Genomic DNA, 17,878 nt, shown 5'->3' with positions numbered 1-17,878 from the left:
CCCTCATTCCCAAACTGTAACTCCTGTTGGTGGAGACAATGAGGAAGATGATGATGAGACTCAAATACCTGATTGGAGCGACAACTTTAGTTTTTTGTCAGGGCAGGAACTGCTTGGCTCTGAGGACGACGGGTGTGATAACGCACAGGGTGATGATGATGAGGTTGGAGATCCCACTTACTGTCAACCCACAGTCAGCCAAGAGATGAGGTCAGCAGAGGAGGTGGAGGAAGATGCTAGTGACGACGAGGTCAGGTTGCGCCTTCCTAGACAGAGACGTAGTACTGGAAGCACGTCAACAACTGCATCCTCAAACACAACTCTGCCTCTCACCACAAGTCATGGTGGCTCTTCAGGTCGCATGGGTGCTAAGCCTTGCATAGCCTGGGCATTTTTTCAGATCGATAAAGATGACCCAACTCGTGTTATCTGTAACATTTGTCAGCAAAAGCTAAGTAGAGGCCAAAAAATACATAGTTTGAGTACTTCATGCAAGAACCGGCACATGGACATGAACCATAAGTTTCAATGGGAAGCTCACTGTGCTATAATGCGGCCTAGCCGGCCGGGCCAACCACCGTCTGCCATATCTTGTGCATCCGCGTCCTCTTCATCCTCTGTGACTGGGGGGACAGCAGTCACACCTGTTTTGGGGCGCAGACCTGCCACCTCTTTACCCGCAAAAGCCAGCGTGATTGGCAGGTCATCATTTTCTTTGGAGGTGGTAACACCAGCTGGTGTTGAGCGCTGTCCGACATCGATAGCACCACCTTTGGATCAAGGCAACCTAACATGTCTGCCTGCGTCTTCCTTACAGACTGGCAGTTTGCTGGGGACAACCTTATCAACCCCATCTAAGCACAATAGCCAGCCCTCGGTCCCTCAGATGTGGACAAGTGAAAGACCATTTCCTCCTAGCCATGAGAAAGCTGAGAGGTTGAATTTCACCATCTGCAAGCTCTTGGCTACAGAAACGCTGCCTTTCCACCTGGTGGACAAAGAGGATTTTCGAGACCTTATGTCGGTCGCAGGGCCCCTGTACCAGATGCCCAGTCGGCACTACTTCTCAAAGAAAGGTGTGCCTGCGCTCCACCAGCATGTCGCACACAACATCACCGTTTCTTTGAGAAACTCTGTGTGTGACAGGTTGCATTTCACCACAGACACTTGGACGAGTAGGCATGGACAGGGGTGTTACATGTCGCTGGGTAACTATGGTGACAGCAGGACAAGGGGCTGCTCTCCAAGTCTTGCCGTCCCCACGAGTTGTGCGTCAGTCCTCTTTATCTTAAAGTTCCTCCACTGCTTCTGCCTCCTCAACCTCCTCTCGGTCCTCCACCTGCACTCAAAGACTGTCTGGTCATGCCACAAGCTTTCTAACTGCGCAGAAGGGATCCTGCACATCTCCTTACTATGCTGGCAGCAGGGCTCAACGTCATCAGGTGGTTTTTACTTTGAAATGTCTGGGAAATGTGAGTCACACAGCTGAGGAGTTGTGGTCTGCTCTGGAGAACCAGTTTCATGAATGGTTGTCTCCACTGGACCTGAAACCAGGGAAGGCCGTGTGCGACAATGCTGCAAACCTGGGTGCAGCCCTTCGTCGGGGCAATGTCACACACGTGCCTTGTATGGCTCACGTGTTGAACCTGGTTGTCCAGTAATTTTTAGCCCACTATCCCGGACTAGATGGCCTTCTGCAGAGGGCACGGTCACTGTGTGTTCCCTTCTGCCATTCGCATCCCGCAGCTCAGCGACTTACATCTCTACCGAAGTCGTTGGGCCTGCCACTTCACCGGCTAAAATGCGATGTGCCTACCCGGTGGAATTCAAATCTGTTCATGTTGAAGCGACTGTGGCAGCACCGACAAGCCCTGGTTCAATACTTTGTGACATATATCCTGGGCCAACAAGATCCAGAGGTGGGGCAAATCACGCTGTAGGAGTGGTCTCAGATCAGGAACCTATGCACCCTTCTGCACAGTTTTGAAATGGCGACGAAGATGTTTAGTGCTGACGATGACATTATCAGCTTGACTATTCCGAAGATTTACATGCTGGAGCACATGTTAAACAGAATTCGGAGTCAGGTGGTGGCACAAGAGGAGGTGGAGTAAGTAGAGGAGGAGGAGTTGTATGCGGAAGGGCTAACATCTGCAAGGTCCAGACGGTCGGCAGCACCAAGGCAGCAGGCAATTGAGGCTTGGGGAGATGGTTTTACCAGGGCACATGGTAGCAGCCAAACTAGTGAGGAAGGTGCAGGAGCCAAGTAAGAAATGGAGGACGAACTGATGGAAGACTCATCAGATGAGGGAGACCTTGATCACATTTCTTTTGTGCGAGGTTGGGGGGAGAGGGCAGAGGAAGTAAGCATGATTGTTACCTCGCCACCAACACAACAGGGACTTGGTGCTACTGGATGCGCAAGACACATGAGTGCCTTCTTGCTGCACTACCTGCAACATGACCCTCGAATTGTGAGAATTAGAAATAATCCTGACTACTGGGTTGCCACACTGTTAGATCCCCGGTACAAAAGTAAATTTGCAGAAATTATTCCTGCCATAGAAAGAGATGCACACATGCAGGAGTATCAGCAGAGACTGTTGCAGAATCTTACATGTGCTTTTCCCCTAAGCACTAGTGGTGCACGTAGTGAATCTCACAGTTCCAACTTGCCAACCGTGGGACAGTCAAGTGTTCAGCACTCAAAACTTAACAGAAACACAGTATCTGCTGGTTACATCAATTTTGCGGAATCATTTCACCACTTTTTAGCCCATCCTTTGCAAGGCCACAGGAGACAAGAAGTCTGACACATAGTCTACGCCTAGTGACGATGGTACAGGAGTATCTCCAAGCAAACATTGAAGCCACGACTGTGTCACTGGACCCTTGCTCTTTTTGGGCTTCCAGTCAGGATAAATGGCCGGAGCTCGCCACTTACGCCTTGGAGATCTTGTCATGCCCCGCAGCCAGCATTCTGTCTGAACGTGTGTTCAGCTCTGCTAGTGGTGTGCTGACAGATGAGCGCACGCAGCTCTCCACTGATAATGTAGACAGACTCATGTTCATAAAGATGAACAAATCATGGATCCAAAACGACTTTTCTACCCCTGTGTCTTCCTGGGGAGAGTAAAAGCTTGATGATTTGTTAAAATCACCTCAGTAACCGTTTTAAGCTTTCAAATTACTAATCATGTTTATCTGTATCTTGGCTGGAAAATAATTTGGGCTTTGTAGCAGTTTGCAGTACTGATTCTATTAGGTCATCTATACTAAGCTCCACCAGCTTTCAAATTAATAATAATTTTTAGCTGCATCTAGCCAGGAAAATAATTTTGGGGCTCCTAGATGCGCAAGACACATGAGTGCCTTCTTGCTGCAACATGACCCTTGGATTGTCAGAATTCGAAATAATCCTGTGTTAGGCGCGAGGAGCTTGCTGGATCAAAAATTGGTTCTGAATCTTCAGTGGATCCTGTGGTCTCCCATTCTTGTTCAGCCAGGGCTGATACTGCTCAGCATTACCATCAGTCCCAGCACCTAGCCAATGCACGAGAGGTGCAAGTGGTATCTTGTGTATTTGTGCCTAGCAACATGAAGCACAGGTTGTGGAGAGAGACTGGGACACTGCAGCCTAAGTCTAAAATGCATCGCACTGAACATGCCTGTGACATGGCGCACTGTGATTGGTGGTTCGGGAACCAGCTGACCCGGTGGCCTGGCACCACCTGATTGGTCACAGGCGAAGTCACCAATGGTGCGACAGTGGGGCAGGACTTAGTTTTTAAAAGGCCCACCCACAAACATGGTGGCGCGCTCAGATCATTTGAGCTAGCTGTTTGTGGTGTGTTCACGCTTACTCTGGGCTCCTCGAAGAGCCATAGCTTTAGCTAGGCAGGTAGAGAAAGTAGGCAGGTAGCTTCGCCTCGCTGACTGGCTTTAACCAGGGGGTTCGCCTTACACCCCGAGCCGCCTGTGAGCTAAATAGAGCGGGTTTACTCAGTCCGGTAGCACGCCGGCTGAGTGATTGAATACCTGGTGGGAATCACCCGCACGCTAGCGTCGTCTCCTATAGCATAGCGCTTGTACTGTAGACAGGGCTCCTGCTCCTAGTCCGGTCACACGTCTCCTTGCGGTTCTTGGAGGATAGTGTGAACCGCTTTAGCGTCAATCCCCATAGCGTAGCGCCTGTATCAAAGACAGGGCTACTGCTGTTCCCATGGTAGCACGTATCCCTGCGGTTCTTGGAGATTGTGCGAACCATCTTACCCGTGTGCTTTAACACGAAGGGCTAAGGTTTTTGTTAGGTGCGTCGCCAGTCGCTCTCCCTCCGTGCAGTCAACGGAGATAAAGCGCACCGCTACACCCTGTCCAGTGTGAAGTTAACACGGAAGGGTTATCTTTACTTGGTTGTCTTCCCTTCTCACCCGGGAAGAGTTCGGCAGCAGTCCACCAGGCTGCATCGCGGACCCCAGGGTCGGTTGCGTTTCTATTTAGTAAAGTGTTTGCAACTGTCCCCCTAACAATCCTGACTACTGGGTTGCCACACTCTTAGATCCCCACACTCTTCGATCAACCTTTTCATTTTAATAAAGAACAAAAAAATGGTCATTTTTGAAATTATAAGCATTAGCAGGTTATTAGAAACTGAAATCAAACAGTTTTCAACTCAAAACTTTATTCTAGGTGATGTTACATTTGCACATAGGACCCCTTGTTCGAAAGGAGCTTCTGAACTCTCTCGTCCACTGAATTTGTCAGGTTTTGGATGGTTTCTGCTTCAATTGTTTTGCATGAGGACAGAATACCCTCCCAGAGCTGTTGCTTAGATGTGAACTGCCTCCCGCCATCATAGACACTCCTTTTGATGATGCTCCAGAGGTTCTCAATGGGGTTGAGGTCAGAGGAGCATGGGGGTCACACCATAAGTTTGTCCCCTTTTATGCCCATATCAGCCAGAGATGCAGATGTGTTATGTGCATCATGAGATGGTGCATTATCATGCATGAAAATGATCTTGCTGCGGGATACACGGTTCTTCTTCTTGAACCATGGCAGGAAGTGCTGTTTGAGAAACTCCACATACATTATGGAGTTCATCTTTACCCCTTCAGGGATCCTAAAGGGGCCGACAATCTCTCTCCCCATAATTCCAGCCCAAAACATTACTCCACCTCCTTCTTGTTGGCGCCGTAGCCGTGTTTGCATGAGGTGTCCATCAACCAGCCATCCTCCACTCCATCCATCTGGACCATCGAGCATTGTACGGCACTCATCGGTGAACAAAACAGTTTTGAAGTCAGTCTTCATGTATTGTTTGGCCCACTGGAGCCGTTTCTGCTTGTGTGCAGTGGATAGAGGAGGTCGACAGGATGGCTTATGCACAGCTGCAAACCTCTGAAGGACTCTGCATCTTGTTGTTCGTGAGACGTTGGAGGCACCAGCAGCTTCAAAAACTTGTCTGCTGCTATGACAAGGCATTTTTGCCGCTGCACTTTTAACCTGACGTAATTGCCTGTAGGAAAGCGTCCTCAATTTTCCCTTATCAGCATGCACACGTGTGTACTGTGAATCAGCTACATACATCTTGATTGTGCGATGATCAGGATGAAGTGTCTTGGCAATGTTGATTGTAGTCATGCCTTGACCTAAACACTCCACAATTTGTTGCTTCTCAGCAGCCGACACATCCTTTTTCTTTCCCATTTTGGCAGAAAATGTAGGCTGCTTAATAATGTGGGACAGCCTTCTTAAGTAGTCTTGCCTTTCATTGGACACACCTGCCAAACTAATTAGCACAAGTGTCTGCAATTGCTTACAGTGATATAAAGAGCCCTGACACACATCACCATCAATGAGTTTAGCTGACAAACAAACAAATTCTTCCCTTATCACTCCTAAACACTTTTTGCATAATAATTTGGAACACAGTGTACATGTGCTTTTCCACAAAACACCAGTGGTCCACGTAGTGAATCTTACAGTTCTAACTTGCCAACCGTGGTCTGTATAGAGTTGTTCAATAAAGGGCCCAAAATTAAGATAACATAGACGGGAGAGATCTCTATGAATAGGAATTCGAACTCGAATACTACGGGGGTGGCTCAACACTACATGGCACCCCTCATCCCCAATCCTGGTATGCATGGCACCCAATCTCTCATCCTGGTATGCATGGCTCCCTTATCCCAAATTTGATATACATGGCACCCCTCATCCCAATCCTGGTATGCATGGCACCCCTTATCCCTTATCCTGGTATGCATGGCTTCCTCATCCCCAATCCTGGTATGCATGGCACCACTCATCCCAATTCTGCTATTCATGGCACTCCTCATCCCTATCCTGGTATGTATGGTACTCCTCATCTTGGTATGCATGGCACTCCTCATTGACAAATCCTGGTGTACATGGCACCACATATTCCTATTCTGGTATGCATGGTACCCCTCATCCTTATTCTGGTATGCATGGTACCTCTCATACTGGCATGCATGGTACCCCATCCATCATCCTGGTATGCATGTTACCCCATTCATCATCCTGGTATGCCTGGTACCCCGCATTCCTATCCTTGTATGCATGGCACCCCTCACCCCCCAATCCGGTATGCATGGCCCCCCCTCACCCACCAATCCTGGTATGCATGGCCCCCCTCACCTCCCAATCCTGGTATGCATGCTCCCCTCACCACCCAATCCTGGTATGCATGGTACCCCTCACTCCCCAATCCTGGTATTCATGGTACCCTTCACCCCCCAATCCTGGTATGCATGGTACCCCTCACCCCCATATCCTGGTATGCATGGTACCCCTCATCCGCAAATCCTGATATGCATGGTATCCCTCACCCCCCAATCCTGGTATGCATGGCACCCATAATCCCCCAATCCTGGTATGCATGGTACCCCTCATCCCCCAATCCTGATATGCATGGCACCCCTCATCCCCAATCCAGTTATGCAAGGCACTCCTCATCCCTATCCTGGTATGTATGGTACTCCTCATCCTGGTTTGCATGGCACCCCATTCCTCATCCTGGTATGCATATTACCCCGCATCCCTATTCTGGTGTGTATGGCACCCCTCATCCCAATTCTGGCATGTATGGCATCCTCATCCCTCAATCCTGCTATGCATGGCACTCCATCCCTCATCTTGGTATGAATAATACCCCACATTCCTATCCTCGTATGCATGATACCCCTCATCCCTATTCTGGTATGCATGGCACCCCATACCTCATCATGGTATGCATGGTACTCCTCATGCCTATTTTGGTATGTATGGTACCCATCATCCTGGTATACATGGCACCCCTCATCCCCAATCCTGGTATGCATGGCACTCCTTATACCTATCCTGCTATGTATGGTACTCCTCATCTTGGTATGCATGGTATCCCGCATCCCTATTCTGGTATGTATGGCATCCCACATCCCAATTCTGGTATGTATGGCCTCCTCATCCCTCAATCCTGGCATGCATGGCACTCCATCCCTCATCTTGGTATGCATGGTACCCCGCATTCCTATCCTGGTATGCATGATACCCCTCATCCCTATTCTGGTATGCATGGCACCCCATCCCTCATCATGGTATGCATGGTACCCCTCATCCCTATTCTGGTATTTATGAAATCCCTCATCCCCCATTTCTGATATGCATGGCACCCAACCCCTCATCCTGGTATGCATGGCACTCCTCATCCCCCAATCCTGTTATGCATGGTACCACATATTCCAATTCTGATATGCATGGTACCCTTCATCCCTATTTTGAATGCATGGTACACCATCCATCATCCTGGTATGCATGGTACCCAGCATTCCTATCCTGGTATGCATGGCACCCCTCACCCCCCAATCTTGGTATGTATGGAACTCCTCATCTCCCAATCCTGGTATGTGTGGTACTCCTCATCTCCCAATCCTGTTATGTGTGGCCCCCTCACCCCCGAGTCCTGGTATGTGTGGCCCCCTCACCCCCCAACCCTGGTATGTGTGGCCACCTCACCCCCCAACCCTGGTATGTGTGGCCCCCTCACCCCTCAATCCTGGTATGTGTGGCCCCCTCACCCCTAAATCCTGGTATTTTTGGCCCCCTCATCCCCCAATCCTGGTATATGTGGCCCCCTCATCCCTTTCACACTGCACACATACAAAAAATAAACACTTTTATTCCCTGTGCTCCAGCTCTGCTGTGTCCTGTTCTGCCGTAGGGTGGGAGAGGAGTGTGGTGCCGGAGTACGTGCGTGCCCATACTGCTCTGTCCGGAGCCATTTTGCTGAAGACACACTGCAAAATGGCAACGGATAGCGCTATGCGTATGCAACGATTCTGACACCTTCACTCCTGGCCCCGTCTCAGGCGAGAATAGAGGCGCAATGGTAACGCTCCTCCCTGACAGGTAAGTGTGCAAGTATGGCGCCGGAGATCAAGGTATGCTTTCAGTGTCTACTTAAACTGCGATCTTCAGCGCCATACACTCCTCTTACCTGTAATTCATCTGGACCTTATCTCCAGGTCCAGATGAATTACACCCCAGAGTACTGAAGGAGATCGTAGAAGAAATTGTAGAACCACTCTCCATAATCTTTGAAAATTATTGGAGAACAGGAGAAGTCCCAGAAGACTGGAGAAGAGCAAATGTTGTTCCTATCTTCAAAAAGGGGAAGAAGGTGGACCCAGGGAACTATAGGCCGGTGAGTCTGACTTCTATACCAGGAAAGATCTTTGAACAAATTATTAAACAACATATATGTAAGTACATGGATAAGAATGAAGTGATTAACCAGAGTCAGCATGGGTTTGTAACTAACAAGTCATGTCAGACTAACTTAATTTCCTTCTATGACAGAATCACTGACTGGGTGGATCAGGGAAATGCTGTAGATATAGTATATCTTGACTTCAGCAAAGCATTTGACAAAGTATCTCACACCATCCTTATTGAAAAAATGACCAAGTATGCAATTGACCAGGCAACTGTTAGGTGGATTCATAACTGGCTTAGTGATCGGACTCAAAGGGTGGTTGTAAATGGCTTCACATCCAGCTGGATGAATGTCTCAAGTGGGGTACCACAGGGCTCTGTCCTGGGACCTGTATTGTTCAACATCTTTATCAATGATTTAGATGAAGGAATTGAGGGTAAACTGATTAAATTGGCTGATGACACAAAGCTAGGAGGGATAGCTAATACTAGAGAAGAGAGAGAGAGGATTCAAAAAGACCTAAATAAACTGGAGCAGTGGGCAGCAACCAACAGAATGGTTTTTAACAGGGAAAAATGCAAAGTACTACATCTGGGCAATAAAAATGAAAAAAGCATATACAGAATGGGAGGAATAGAGCTAAGCAACAGTACATGTGAAAAAGACTTAGGCATACTAATTGATCATAGACTGAACATGAGTCAACAGTGTGATGCAGCAGCAAAAAAGGCAAATACAATTCTGGGATGTATTAACAGAAGCATACAGTCTAGATCACGTGAAGTCATTATCGGTCTTTACTCCTCTTTGGTCAGACCTCATCTGGAATACTGTGTACAGTTTTGGGCACCACATTTAAAAAAAGACATAGACAAACTGGAGCAAGTTCAGAGAAGAGCGACCAGAATGGTGACTGGTCTGCAAACCATGTCCTATGAGGAACGGTTGCAGGATTTGGGAATGTTTAGCTTGCAAAAAAGAAGACTGAGAGGAGACTTAATAGCTGTCTACAAATATGTCAAGGGCTGTCACATTGTAGAAGGATCATCTTTATTCTCATTTGCACAAGGAAAGACTAGAAGCAATGGGATGAAACTAAATGGGAGGAGACACAGATTAGATATTAGAAAAAACTTTTTGACAGTTAGGGTGATCAATGAGTGGAACAGGCTGCCACGAGAGGTGGTGAGTTCCCCTTCAATGGACGTCTTCAAACAGAGGCTGGACAGACATCTGTCTGAGATGATTTAGTGAATCCTGCTTTGAGCAGGGGGTTGGACCAGATGACCCAGGAGGTCCCTTCCAACTCTACCATTCTATGATTCTAATCTATGATTCTATGAACGGCTCCATGCGTTCTTCTGTCTGGAACCAGACTGCGCAGGGGTGTCACGCTTGCACACTCTATAGAGGCTTAAGAGAGAGGGACGCATGTATGATTATATTATATTATACAGTATTATAATCAGGCTGACTCTTATAAAATTGAACAAGGGCTGCATTGGGCCCGACTTCTCAACACCACCAAATGATAGCAGTGTAGCACAGACTCCAATCCAGTGTCTTTTCTTGGGAGGTGTATTCCCATGCACCTTTTCACACCCACACATGGGTATACGTTTCCTGATTTTGGCTATTTGCTTCTGTCCTCCTCCTTCTAATCATCCTCCACCACCATATCACCAGGGGGACCGTGGTCTATGATGCAACACCCACCTTATTTTTTAAAGGGTGTTTATGATGCCCGTAAAAAGAAACTTTTATACAGAATGTTCATGTATACCCCCCAGGGGTAAATATTTGTCAGCCCATACACTTAGTGCATGGGCGTTACAATTATAGGAGGCCCGCTTCTTTCTAAAGGGAACATATTTTGAGGCCTTCCTCCACGTCTCTTCCAAGGGGCATTGAAGTGCCTCCAAATTTTTGGAAGCCCTTACATTCACTGCAAAGGCCAACACTATGGGAGACTCTCTCCTTTCTAATGGGAATTTGTCATTACTGTGGCCCTGCTCTGTGTGTGTTTAAATTCTTAGTGGGGTTTTTCCTAAAATTGGTCAGCCATTGGACTCACTGCATATCCTAAAACTGTATAGCAGACCCTCTCCTTTCTAATGGGGACATGTCGTACCTTGTTACTGTGGCCCTGCTCTATGTGACTTTAAATTATTAGTAGGGTTTTTTCCTAAAGTTGTCAGCTGTTGGACTCACTGCATACCCTATAACTGTAAAGCAGACCCTCTTCTTTCTAATGGGAACATGTCGTTCCTTATTACTGTGGCCCTGCTCTATGTGTCTTTAAATTATTAGTGGGGTTTTTCCCAAATTTTGGCAGCCCTTGCATTCACAGCATGGGCATTACCACTGTAGGAGACCCGCTCCTTTATAATGGGAACTTTTTTTTACTGAGTCCCTCCTCTATGTCTCTTTAAAGAGGCATTGGGTTGCGTCCAAATTTTTGGCAGCCCTTGCAGTCACTGAATACGCAATAATAGTATAGGAGACCCACTTGTTAATAATGGGAACAACAAAGCATAGCCGGCTGATGGCTCTCTAACAATAGCGAGGGCTGACTGCTGGTCTTTTAAGAATAGTAAGGGCCATCTGATATCCCTATAAAAATAGGCTTTATGACTTTCAGAGTCCCTCCATCATAAAAAAAGGATGTGTCTGATCATGTGTCACACACCACATTGCCAGACAGGGTTGTAAAATGTTACAATGACATTTCCCAGTGAATGCATTTGTCTTACAAAAAAACTTAAAAAAACCCAAAACAATAGGATCTTTCTTTAGTATTAAAAACAGCGTCACCAATTTAACAACAATGTAATCAAATTGTTCGGCTCATGCACCTCCTCCTTCATCTCCGAAATGACCACATCAGTCACAAGCTGACAGCACTACAGTACTGACTTGGCCAAACAGCAACAGGCTGTGGTGAAGAGAACATGCTTATTGCTTAATTGACAAACCGCCCAGCACTGCAGAGTTGTTGAAAGCTGTAACACAGCAGCCTCATCATTGTCTCTCACCGCTGAACATACCTCTAGGCATGGTCGTGTGTGACAATGGGTGGAACCTCGTGACGGAGAAATGACAGCCGGGGTAGATACGGTTTCCCTCTATTCCAGTCCTTTCACCAAGCTAAAGAATATGGCTGTGGTGAAATACAACTCCCACTGAGAAGCTGTTTCAGATTGAAAAACATTGTGCCCACCAGAGGATTTGATTCTGAGGGCTAATCTTTCTCCCCCACTCAAGAGCCCCATAGCATCTGCAAATTTACCGCTATCATGAACTCTCCTGAAGTAGAAGCAAATGATTTCTTCAGAGATGATGATGATGAAAAGGCTATTTATTAACAACGCGTTTCAACGCCATACCGGCGTCTTTTTCAAGTAAAAAACCCAAATGACATTTTGTTTTTTTACTTGATAAAGACGCCGGTACGGTGTTGAAACGCGTTGTTAATAATAAGCCTTTCCATCATCATCAACTCTGAAGAATTGATTTACTTCAGCAGCGCAGCCCACCTACATTTTTATCCAACTGGATCCAATATCGACTGGAGGATTTATCTTCCAGCCATGGGGCAGCAGCTGTGTTTCTTCATGCCTTCATAGGAGTTATGCCTTTAACCAGCACTCTCTTAATCTCCCTCCATAGGATATCACCCTATTGTGCGCTCTGTTCCCCACATTAAGATCTACATAGAGGTAGAAGAAAAGGCACACCAAAGGATTCTCTGGTGGGACCATCCAACCTTGCCAAGAAGCAGTCCTGGCTTAGAAAAGTGTGTGGAAAGGTTTCCGGACACTCTACGGCTCCTTTTTTTTACTGAGGAGGAAACACACGCAAACACGGGGAGAACATACAAAGTCCTTGCAGATGTTGTCCTTGCTGGGATTTGAACCACTGATCCAATGTGCTGCCATTCACCCTCTAATATCTAACAGGCTGGAGAAACTTGCACCTACTTCAGCTCCTTTTTGAGAAAATGTATTTCGGCAGCCATTCAGTCTACCAAATAAAATTCCTGAGAAGGAAATTGGGGATGGATTCGCTACTGGTAGTGGATGCAGTGCTAATACCATGGCATCGTACAATAGTTTTCTGGAAATATTCCAGGCTGGTAGGAGGCAAGAAAATTCCCACAGAAAAGGACCAGCAGTAATGTTCAGGGACCCATGCTTGTAGAAGACGAAGACAACACCGGGAGAAATAGTGACGGCTGAGGACCGAGTATGGACACGAGGAATGAGGCATGTGGTTGTGAAAAGCTTTCACCTCCACGAGCCTAAAAGGCCATATTTCAAGTGAAAGCAGCTTTACATGACTTCCTGTGAGAAATGACACGCAGTGTAGATAGGGTTTCCCTCTATGCCAGTCCTTTCACCAAGCTAAATACAACTGCCAGCAAAAAAAAGTTGTGTACCGGCTCCGTACTATCTCTGGCCACATTCATCTGTCCACATGTTTGTGATTAGGCGGTCCTTCCCAGTAAGTGCACTGGGGAGGGCACGGGTAATGTTGTGGGACCCATGCTTGTGGAAGGCGGAGGCGATACCGGGAAATATAGTGGCGGCTGGGGACCGAGTATGGACACAAGGCCGCTGGCATGAGGTTGTGAAAAGCTTCCGCCTTCACGAGTTTAAAAGGCCATATTTCAAGTGCAAAGAGCTGCCCAGAAATTTTGCAGTAAAGTGTTGTGGCCTGTGGGTGGCTGGCTGCATACTTGCACTTGCATTCCAAGTAACAGAAAACTAAGCAGATGGTGTCCTCTATCATCATCATGGCCTCACCTCGGCACTATGAAATCTTCTGAAGGAGAAGCCAGGGCCTGCAAGAGGAGTCTCCGCTTCTCTGGTGGGCCCGTCCAACCCAGCCGAAAAGCAGCCCTGGTTAAGAAAAGTGTGGGGGAAGGTTCCCAGACACTCTATGGCTGCTTTTTTAATGTGGATCGGCCATGCTTATGCATGTTATTTCTCAAACCGCATTACAGATCAGGCCATTGTCCAACTCTGTATTCAAGAAATTAAATGCGCTAAGAAAGATGTGTGTGTGTCAAAGCACCACCGACAAGGGCGAGTTGATGTTGGACGGGCTGCCATTGCTTTTGCAACAAGCTACATTACAGGACTTCCTGGGAGAAATGACATGCAGGGTAGATAGGGTTTCCCTCTATGCCAATCCTTTCACCGAGCTAAATACAACTGTCAGCAAAAAAAGTTTTGGACTGTCTCCGTACTGTCCCTGGCCACATTCATCTGTCCACGTGTTTGTGGTTAGGTGGTCCTTCCCAGTAAGTGCACTGGGGAGGGCACGGGTAATGTTGCAGGACCCGTGTTTGTGGAAGGCGGAGGCGATACTGGGAAATATAGTGGCGGCTGGGGACCGAATATGGACACCTGGCTGCTGCCGGCATGAGGTTATGAAAAGTTTCCGCCTCCACGAGCCTAAAAGGCCATATTTCAAGTGTAAGCAGCTGTAAAAAATTTGGCAGTATAGAATTGCAGCCTGTGGGTGGGTGGCTGGCTGCATACTTCCACTTGAATGTCAAGGAATGAGGTAGGGACAAGTGAGCTCTGCAGTGGGACAAGGACGTGGACGGTGATTGTTGCAAGTCTGCAATGACAGGTTCATGGCCGGAGGCATCTTCGCATGCACCAAGTATCACTTATGATGGGGCACACTTTTAGGCAGTGATCTGGGAGTCAGAGATGCTTCCAGAGGTCTCCGACATGTTGTTCCCATGTCTTTTCAGCACTGTATGCATGTGTCTGATGATGTGTCACACACCACATGGCCAGATAAGGTTGTAAAATGTTAAAATGACATTTCCTGGCGAATGTATTTGTCTTGGTTGAAAGCAATGCAAAAGTGCAAAAATGCATCAAAAACGCTACGTGTGAACATAGTCCAAGGTGTGGAGGAGTATTTTTGTTTTTGGTTATTTATTTTGCTTTATATACAGTACATTGTACATGTCATGCAAAGGATGTTCCTTACCATACAGTATTTCCCAGGAAAATCCATTTTGGTTGTGTTTTTGTATGCTTTATTGTGAGTTCATAAAAGTGGCGTAATACTCTGACCACGTTGTTGACAGAAGTGATCTGGGAGTCAGAAATGCTTCCAGGCGTCTTCCCCATGCTGTCCCCACGTCATTTGAGCACTGTTCCCATCGATTTGGGCAATTTTTAGTCCCTCTGCAAGCCGGCGGGGGGAGCTGCCTGAAAAATGCTTGAGTTTCCCATAGACTTACATTGGGCTCGTTGCTGGACCGAGCACCTGAGTATTCCAATGTGCTCGACCCGAGCAACGAGCACCTGAGCATTTTAGTGCTCACTCATCACTAGTAATGAGGTCAGAAGAGTTTACCTACTTCCTAGAGAAACCTGGTTTGGATTGCTGCACAGAGAGGCATCCTTAGAAGGAGGGAACAAAGGCTGGCATAAAAGCTGGGATAGCTGAGTAACAATCTCCATCACAAGAAGAAGCATATACTTTCTGTATCGCTGTTTCTGCATGGACCCCAGGAAGTGTTCTATAGGTCGAAAGACAAAGCTTTCTTCAAAAATGGTTGGTGATGTTCACATTATGATAGAAAAGGAAAGGGAGTAGGCTGAGCTTCAATCACTATCAGCGCAGTGAATGAAGCAACAACATAAATGGGACATAAGGATTATGACAAAAAACCTGAAATGAGAATTATGATTCTTTGATGGTGGAGCAGGAGCAGCATGTAGTTTGCCAGATATAAGAACAGAAGCATAAGGACAAAGACTCATTTCCACTCTCTGTAGACACTCGCGTCGCCTATTTCTGGAAAAGATACAAAGACCTACCCCACTACCTAATATGAGACAAAGACCTGCCCCATTCTACTTAAATACAAAGACCTGATGCCTCATCCTCTACAGCGACTACGACCCTTCCCTATTCCTGCACAGAGATAAGAAGCTGCCACAAAACCAGATCACTTCTTCTTGTGCCAGACAAACATGTTAATTATGGAACATGTCAGATGTGTGGTATTATTACATGGTAACATTTTTATTTATGGAAAAGAAAATAAAACTGCAATTTAAATATTAGAAAAAGAAGAATGGCAACATTAAAAATGCCTAGAAAAGCAACATGGAGTCTTCATATGGAAGAGATTTACACAGAAGTAACACCAGGAGGAAGGTACGGGTGCTCAAGGCCACGGCCCCACTATCAGTATTTGGTCAGTATTCGGAATTTTTTCTCAGGAGTGGGTGATAAATGCAGAATTGGTGACTTGTTTCTTTTATGCCTTTTCTCTGATTGTTCCTCACCTGGTTTTGGCTCCTGAGAAAAAATACTGACCGAATACAGATAGAGGGGCCGTATACTGATAGTGGGGCCGTGGCCGAATAAGAGAAGGAGGAAAATGATAAGAAAAAAGGAGGAGATTAAAAATGCTTTGTATTAGCAGAGAGCTGCAACACACAGATAACAATCCCTTATAGCTCCATCTGATGAAAATACAAGTAATGGATTTTAGTATATAAGAACTCTATCAAATGTATTTTCCAAGAAAAACTTTAGAAAACCTCACGATTTGTTAGTTGTAACTGTAGTGAACCACACAATGACATTTGTACTTCACAGTAAATAAATGCCCCAAATAAACGTTCACTTTTATATCTTTACTATTTTCCATATTTTAATAAATTCTTTAGTAAATGAATATTATTCTGAAAATACAACTTGATTGACAAAAAATAAAATGATATGGCTCTTATAAGGCGAGGTTAAATCAAAAAGAAATAATAATAAGTTACTTGGGTAGAAGGGGTTAATCGACAGATGGCATAAGAGAAATTCTTCCAGAACTAATTAGTGGCAGATGAGGGGATAAGCAGTGACGAGCAGCCCCCCGATCTCTGCACATTCATGACATATAATAATAGTCATATATAAAACTCACATTACTTGTTTTCCAGCTCATTGCGTTGGGATATATATCTGTGTAATATGATTTAATGGTGTAATTGTAGTGAATATTTCCAATGGAATTTGATATGAGAGAATTCCCAGATTCTTCAATGTAAAATATCCAGTTATACAAAGACATCGGAAGGGACAATTCTCTATCCTTATTGAATCTGATGTCATGTTTAGTGTAACCTCTAAAATTTAATCTTCTTATGTATCTCTGTAACTGAGAAAAGTAGAAAATGTCATAAAACTGAGGGGAGCAGTGAGGGGGTCCGGGGTCAGAATACCAAACAATCTAATGCAGGTGATCTATCCTAAGCATTGGTGATAAAGATCTCCGGCCACAAGTCTATAAGGGAATACTCATCAGAGGTCATAAAATAAAGGGGATATGAAGCCATGTAATGGGAGCCTGTCAGCAAGATTCCACAATATAAACTAAAGCCACCACCTTTAACTCCTCTTGTACTGGGGTCCAGCAACATGTACTGTAAGCCCCAACTCACCCTACATATACAAAAAAGTATTTTATAATTCTCCTACGCTGTATGCTTTTTGGCTTGTGTTTGCCCAGTGCCTCCTCTATCTCAGCAATCTTATCCTCCTGCCTTGGTAGTTTACATCCAGTAAGCCTGCTGACAGGTTCCCTTCAAGGAAAAATTAGTAAAAGATTTCAGAAATGGTAGAATAACCTGAACCTGGCTATTCCGGTAGTAACTCTGCACCTTCACAAGCAACTAACCCTGAATAAAGAATTTCTGTGCGTCGTTTCACACATTTTTTAGACCAGCCCGTGCACCAGCATAACAGAGAACAAGTCTGACATGTGGTGAATGACTAGCAAGGATGGTGCAGGAGTATCTCGAGCTCCTCAATTTCAATACCATCAGGGAGGGTTTGGACCATTTTACATTTTGGTCTTCAAAAATGGAAGAGTAGATTGAGCTCGCCTATCAAGGCTTGGAGGTTTTGTCATGCCCGGCAGCCAGTGTTCTCTCTGAACGTGTCTTCAGCGCTGCTGGTGGTGCCCTGATGGATAAGCACAGCCAGATGTCGCCTGAAAGTGTAGACCACCTAACTTTTATCAAGATGAACAAGTCATGGATCTCTAAGGACTTTTGCACCTCAATCGCAGCCTGGGCAGACTAGGCGATGTTGTAGCTTTTAGTGTGCTGCATTGATCTCACG

General features: G+C 46.1%; 1 protein-coding gene across 1 annotated transcript in view; it reads right to left on the bottom strand.

The window, feature by feature from the left end:
* The window catches only part of LOC141229560 (vomeronasal type-2 receptor 26-like), a 111,840-nt gene extending 95,014 nt beyond the window's left edge, over positions 1-16,826 (bottom strand). The window contains exon 1 of the mRNA XM_073667497.1: positions 16,680-16,826. Within this exon, the coding sequence (XP_073523598.1) occupies positions 16,680-16,826 (147 nt within the window). The remainder of the gene's footprint in view (positions 1-16,679) is intronic.
* Positions 16,827-17,878: the final 1,052 nt, after the last annotated feature.

Source organism: Phyllobates terribilis, unplaced genomic scaffold, assembly GCF_046119375.1.
Source record: "Phyllobates terribilis strain yellow unplaced genomic scaffold, ASM4611937v1 Scaffold_1__5_contigs__length_1240528914, whole genome shotgun sequence".
Taxonomy (NCBI): domain Eukaryota; kingdom Metazoa; phylum Chordata; class Amphibia; order Anura; family Dendrobatidae; genus Phyllobates; species Phyllobates terribilis.
The sequence above is the reverse complement of the archived record's forward strand: the minus strand, read 5'-3'. Positions and strand labels throughout refer to the sequence as shown.